General features: G+C 52.2%; 1 protein-coding gene across 1 annotated transcript; it reads right to left on the minus strand.

Moving 5' to 3' along the window:
- Positions 1 to 3,935: 3,935 nt before the first annotated feature.
- On the minus strand, positions 3,936 to 6,779 carry Dusp1 (dual specificity phosphatase 1). The gene is made up of 4 exons (XM_038326937.1): positions 6,280 to 6,779; positions 5,909 to 6,054; positions 5,327 to 5,546; positions 3,936 to 4,986 (listed from the first exon to the last, which is right to left on the minus strand). The coding sequence occupies exons 1-4, from the start codon at positions 6,644 to 6,646 to the stop codon at positions 4,616 to 4,618; spliced, it is 1,104 nt and encodes a 367-aa protein (XP_038182865.1). The 5' UTR covers positions 6,647 to 6,779; the 3' UTR covers positions 3,936 to 4,615.
- Positions 6,780 to 7,068: the final 289 nt, after the last annotated feature.

A 7,068-nucleotide genomic window follows, 5' to 3' on the forward strand; every position in this document is an offset into this window, starting at 1 on the left:
CAGACCCTTTCAGGGAGCCCATTCTCAGGGGGACCAGTCACATATCCATTATACTAACCCACTTTCCAAGGGTCCTCTCGCTGTACCTTCTCAGGAAGCACCCTACTTCCTAGCCTGTGTTTTCCGTGGACAATCTGAACAAAGCCCAAGACTGATGATTTCCTGTCCTTCAGGATGGAGGGGCCTTAGCACTCGGAGCTGAACAGGAAAGAAAGCTGGATGACACTTCAGGTGCCTCCTCTGAATGAGGAAACTGAGGCTCTGAATGGGAGGTTCCCTGGCCGAGGTCAGTGGGGCAGGGCAGCGTGATCTCAGAGCAAGGCCACCTCTGCTGGCAAGGCTTTGACAGGCATTACGTGAATGCAGGCTGGCGTCATGACAAAGGCAGCACAGCTCACCCCTGTTTCCCTCTGTTAGGGCACTGTGCTCAGGGAGGGGCATCAATGCTCAGTGACAGAATGGGGACTAGCTGACTCACCCTAGCAAGCCCCGCTTATGCGTCTTTTGTTAGATCAAAGTGCCTTTATAGTGAGGGGCAATTGGACCATGTTGCAGATGGGGAAAGCGAGACTTCAAGAGTTTTACAAGCATGGGGCAGTGGTGGTGCACACCTTTAATCCCAGCACTAGAGAGGCAGAGGCAGGTGGATCTTGGTGAGTTCGAGGCCAGCCTGATCTACAGAGCTAGTTCCAGGACAGCTAGTGTTGTTACACAGAGAAACCCTGTCTTGAAAAAAAAAAACAAACAACAACAAAAATGTCTGGCAAACTTCTGTCAAAATCTGGGACTCAAACATGTCTGACTCAAGTGTTCTATCCCATCCACAAAGCGTCCATTCGAACCTCCAGTTCTGCTGCCCTCTGGGCCCAGACCCTTTTCCCCAGCTCACCACTCAGGCCTCAGTGTGGCTGCTGACACCTCTGAGCAGCCTGCACCTCAACAACCACAGCCTGGCTTCATAGCATCATCTATATGCCTTGTCTTTCTTCCCTTCCATCCCTTTCCTTCCTCCTTATCAGCTGTCTACTTGTTTTGCACCAAATAGAGGGCATGCGGAGTCTGTGGAGACGTCTTGGTTGGCTGATCAATGAATGAGGCAATGAATGAGTGGGACGGCGCTTAGCTTTCAATCATTAGAAGAAGAGGTTTTTTTTAGGTGCTTTCCTTAGCAGAACGTCTCTGCAAATCAGCACTGTGAGGCCAGTACCAAAAGGACCCTTTGTTCTCCCCAGAACAAAACCTGGTCCTGAGCTGACACAGGAGAACCTAGGCTGGGCTAAACTGAGCTGTTCTTGAACAAACTTGCCCAGCACAACCTCAGGAAAAAAAAAAGTTCCCCCGAGGTGGGCAGCCTTCCTACCTGCTCCCCAGAATGCAACCTTTAGAGACAAACAGCCCCAGGTGATCAGGATCCGCCTGCTAGGAGGTATGGGAACTCCAGCTCCAGCATGGCAGGCGGGGCCAGCAAGCTGACATTGTTTGCCTCTGTATACAGCAACAGAAACCACACAGCCAGCACTTCTCAGAGGCACCCCGCCCCCCTTCATTTTAATCTCCCAAACTGACTTGTCAGCAGCAGGAAGTGACATGACAGCTTTCCTCACAAAAGGGAAACTCCTCCGCGTTACCATGGGGATGGAGGCCACTGCGGGATCACAGATTTATATAATCTTAAAGGTGTAGGCACCATGATGTCATCCTGGATAAACTCAGAAGGGGGAAAATGGATGCCAGAGGCTGCTGGTGCCTAACAAGGGAGCATCAGTTTGCAAAGTTCCCCGGAAAAGAAAGGAGAGGATGCTATGGAGGCGGTGGGGGCTGAAGTCTCATCTCCTGGATGCCTGGAAACCGCAGAAAAGCACAGAGCAGGCACCCATGCCTTTTCCACAGCCTGGAATTAAAGAGCTGGGATAAAACCAGCCCCTCAGATCCAGGGCAAACTGGTCATTTCACAGGGTGGGAAAACCAGACGTCATTGGGGACAAGGGGGTCTAATTGTTGCTCCATAGCCCTCACTCAACATGCTAGTCACTGAAGCAGCTTCTAATTGTCTTTGTTGCATAGAGGAAGAATCGGAGGCCTTGAGGGACATAGCTTTTCCACCCAAAAATTCAGGGGTAAAACCATGGGGAACACAATGGCTCCAACTCGTGTTGAACAACTTGGGTCGGTCTTCACTCAGACGCCAGTCTCTGTAAGTCCACCTACTTACTGCAGGGCACTGGGTCTGCTGCCTTTCCTTTTTCTTTGAAAAATAGATGTGATGTTACAGACTGTGAACACAGGTAAAAACAGTGGACCCTGGAACTCAGTGGCAGCCCCCCGCAAACTGATAGCTGTCACTATCGCATGAGCCTTAAATAATTCAGAAGTGTCTGTGTCGACTCTCTCTGGGAAACTAATATTTTAACGGTTTCTTTTCATCCTGAGATACTGATTTTTGTCCCAAGCGTGATGTTGTCTAGAGGACCCGAGCAAAGGTGACCTGTGAGAGGGGGAGCTTCTAGTCTGGGCTGTGAGGTGAGCAGCAAGAACGGGGAGAGTGAGTGAATTGTTTTCCCTGGCAGCTCCCTGAGGCAGCCTCTGTATTTTTCCATTGACTGGATCACACTGGAGATTAATTTAGGTTCAGCCAGCGGCTGCCAAGTTGAAAGCAGAGGCCCTGGCCCACGGGAAAAGCAATCCCTGCATCTGCCACGGGATGGCCATTGCTGGTACATTTCCACGAAGGGAATGGCTCACAGTAGAGAAAATATCTAGGGCTTGATAAGAACTCTGCATCTGATCTGTTTTGAAGGCATGGAGTACTCTCGCCCCAAACCCAGCCAAGGATTTGAGCTTGCCAGCCCAGGATAAGTTCTTCTGTCTTAGGACACATGGATCTTCAGACCTGGATGCCCAGTGGCAGGTGGGGAGAGGTCAAAGGCAAGCTCTGGGCCAAAGCTTAAACAATGGGGCTGCGTGAGCATCCTGGCACCAGTCAATCCTTGAACTTCACACAGCACTGAGGCCACAGACAAGTGGCAGAAAAGTGGGCACCCCGGGGGTCAGGAACCCAGGGGACCTGCTGTTATTTCATTTGACATTGCAGACGGGATTATGGCTTGGTAGTCGATTATACCTTCTCAGCCTCAGCCTGCTTGGCAGGAGTGAAAACCCAGAGTCCTGCCCTGCAGCAAGGCTGATGCAATTCCCTATGTCTTCAACACAGTTACGTAGAGAGGCAAGTGACCTGAAGGAGACAGTTGCGAAAAAAAATGCTGTTTCTGTGCAGAGGTTGTTGCGCACACCCTGCAAAAACTAGCAGGGGAAGTGCGTGTGACTTCTTCCCTATACATGCATATAGTACTTGAATTCTTTTTTTTTTCACTTGATGCAGTATTTTTAAAGACATAAAAGCCTTGTCCAAGGCAAGCTGACTATATATGATACAGAGAAATGACAAAGTTCGAAGGTCATAGGATTAGAAAACAAAATGCAGTGTCTAATCCCCTGCTCCAGCTGCTCAGCTACTCAAGCCTCACGTCTTCATCAGCACAGCACTGGGTGTCTCTCTGAGGGTAGGCTAATCCCATGCTTTGCAATAGAGCTTCTGCAAATTGCTCAGAGAGGGAGATCTTGTCCATGAATCCCAAAGAGGATGTTAATGGCAAGAGGTAATTCAGGCAAATAGTTCTGGAGACACTGGAGCTCCCTGGTGTCATGGTAGCTGGTGCTGACTGTCAAAGGGCACAGGCTTGCACCTTGATAACAGCCCCTATTAATCCATACGCTTCACCTGCACGCCTCCCTGGCAACCTAGCCATTTCGTGGAACCCATGGGTCACCCAAGAGGTACAGGATCAGACTCCAACAGCCTGGCAGTGCTGGCCCGATGCTTCCCTATGACACTCGCTCAGGAGTGGGGGTTGCCAAAGAAACAAAGCATCAAGAGCTCAATAGAAATGTCATAATTTATTCTGTTGTATAAAAAAAGGTTATCCTAGTAACAAAACGTCTTCTTAGAAGAAGAAATATATTACTTCAGGTCATAAATAATCAGCAAACATACAACTGTTGACAACCAAAAACTACAAACCAACACTGGCTTTGTCCACCAGCGCTGAAACCAAACCTACCCTGGGTCTATTTACAAGATAGCACAGTACGCAAACACAAAAATTGAGGTATTTGGTTCTCCTATGAGTAGACACTGACATTTGTGAAGGCAGACCGCCTACACAAAAATAAATAAGGTAAAATTCTCATACATGTATGTCGTCGGGAATGGTTAATACTGGTAGGTATGTCAAGCATGAAATTTCTAGAAAAAACGGGGCAAGTGAAGAAACTGGCCTTGGAGTCCTTTCTCTTCCGCCCTGCTTTGTCGGAGGGACTTGATGTACCCACAATATAGTGGTCCCGAACGTGCTGAGTTCAGCAAATAAATGTCTTGCGGTCAAGTCATTATTATGACTGCTTAGGAACTCAGTGGAACTCGGGAGGGGAGGGGGCGTGGGGTTAAATAAATAAGGGCCAGCTCGTGTGAGCCTCTCCCAGAGTTATTGCAACGCTCCTCCCATGGGAGGAGTGGTGTCCCCGTGGCACTTGAATATCCACGTCTCCCCCCTGCCCTTCAGCAGCTGGGAGAGGTCGTGATGGGGCTCTGAAGGTAGTTTAGGGCACTGTTCGTGGGGTGCACAGGGATGGAGACAGGGAAGTTGAAAACAGTGGTGGTAGAGGTTCCCCGGTCAAGGACAGCCATGGCAGGACTCCCAGCTTCAGCTGAGCAGTGCGGGGCCAGCACCTGGGACTCAAATTGCAGCAGCTGGCCCATGAAGCTGAAGTTGGGAGAGATGATACTCCGCCTCTGCTTCACAAACTCAAAGGCCTCATCCAACTTCACTCGGTTAGTCCTCATGAGGTAAGCAAGGCAGATGGTGGCTGACCGGGAGATGCCGGCCTGGCAATGAACGAATACTCTGCCCCCAGCGTCCTTGATGGAGTCTGGAAAATAAAGTATGGGTTACTCAAAAACTCAGGAGACCAGCCCGAGCCCATAAGAAATGTCACGTGGGACCTGTCCAGAGATGGCTAGGGTCAGCCTCATGCTAGCAGGTGAACTCCATGTGTGCACTCTGCAAAGCAGGGCAAGGAATTTAAACCCAGACTGGGTATTTCCACTTATAATCCTGGGCAAGTCAGTCAGTTCAGCTATCTGACCCTCACTTGGCTACTATGTGATGAAGACGGCTCAGGTGAGAACCATTCAAGCCATCAACCAGGAGGCTGGAGTCAGTGGCCACAGTGGGGACACAAGGCAGAAGTCCCAGACACCTTCATTTACCTATGAAGTCGATTGCCTCGTTGAACCAGGAGCTGATGTCCGCTTTGTGGTTGTCCTCCACAGGAATGCTCTTGTACTGGTAGTGACCCTCAAAGTGGTTAGGACAATTGGCCGAGACGTTGATCAAGGCAGTGATGCCCAAGGCATCAAGCATGTCCTTCCGGGAAGCATGATAGGCACTGCCCAGGTACAGGAAGGACAGGATCTCCACTGGGCCCCCCTGGAATGCAAAACAGTCCAGCATTCATCAAGCTTGTTCAGAATTAACACCAGTACCCACGCCCACAAAAACTCCCTACTGAAAAAGGGAGTTTCAGACCCTGGTGACCTCAGCATTGTTGACGACATATTAAAATAATAATAAAGAATAAAGTCCATTGGCTTGGACAAAGTCAACAAGCTCTTATATGCCAGCAGCTGGGAGACTCAGCTCCATCCAATCGCTTTACTGTGTAATAAAGATTCCCTGTGTCCCCTCAAGTATAAATAAAGCTGCAGCCGCTCTGTATTCTCCCTGGCACAGCCCTTCCAGACCTCCGCCAACCCCTGCAACTCCCCGCATAGACCCGGACTCTTACTAACCTGATCGTAGAGAGGGGTGCTACAGGAGCTGCATCCGGATTCTGCGCTGTCAGGGACACTAGTACTCAGGGGGAGGCTGAGCCCCGTGGGGGTGGGCTGTTTGCTGCACAACTCCGGGCAGGAAGCCGAAAACGCTTCATATCCTCCTGAGAATACAAAGACACACATTTTCCCATTAGCATCGCCGACACAGTACCTGGAGACAAGTCACCCACCCACCAGGGGCTGCGAGTTTACAGGAAGGCTCAGGGAAGTCTTTGTTCCTGGAGCCAAACAAAGCCAGTGGCAAGTCCCTGGAGACTGGACAGTGGCACTCCAGGTGGGACGTCCCTTCCCTAGCTGGCAGAGGTCCTGCCAGAGCGAGCGCGTACCTTGGAGGAAGAAGACTTGAGTGGTGCGCGCTTCTCGACAGAGCGCGCCCGCGGCCAGGGCCAGGGTGCTGTCGCGTTTGGCGCCGTCCAGGGCGACGCTGCGCTCATCCAGCAGCACCACTGCGTGGTAGGCGCCGGCCAGCAGGCGGCCGCGCAGCTCGGCGTTGGGCACTATATGCTCCAGGCCCATGGCGCCCTTGGCGCGGCGACGCACGATGGTGCTGAAGCGCACGTTCACCGATCCCGCGATGTGACCGGCGTTGAAGGCGAAGAAGGAGCGGCAGTCCAGCAGCAGGCACTGTGCGGCGCGCTCTCGTAGCAGCGCGCGCAGCCCCCCGGCGTCCAGGATGCCCACCTCCATCACCATGGTCAGCCCTAGCGACCCCAGCGTGCCCGTCTCGCGGTCCTCCAAAAACAGTTTGTCGATTCGGCGCGGTATTCTGCGACCCTAGGTCCCCAAGTGCTCGCTGCTCTTAGTCTAGTTTCACTACGGGTCCCGTCCGCCAGTCCTTCGCTGCGCGCTCAGCCCTGGGAGCGCGGTTTTATCTTGCTTCACGGTGGGCGGTCCTGGGCGCGGCGCGGGAGGTGGGGGGAACGGTTTGTTTGTTTGAATGGTGGTCACGTGATATGTTGGTGACGTCACCGCCCTGCCGGGCTTGGCGCCGCTGAAGCCAAAGGCAAAGACGTCATCGGCCTGGGAGCGGGTCGGCTTTGCGCGCTGGCTCACGGCCCGGCCCCCACCCTGCTGTCCACCGAGCCCGCAGGCAGGACCCCGGCGCTTTGCTAGCC

The sequence above is a fragment of the Arvicola amphibius genome, chromosome 4 (genome assembly GCF_903992535.2).
Source record: "Arvicola amphibius chromosome 4, mArvAmp1.2, whole genome shotgun sequence".
Taxonomy (NCBI): domain Eukaryota; kingdom Metazoa; phylum Chordata; class Mammalia; order Rodentia; family Cricetidae; genus Arvicola; species Arvicola amphibius.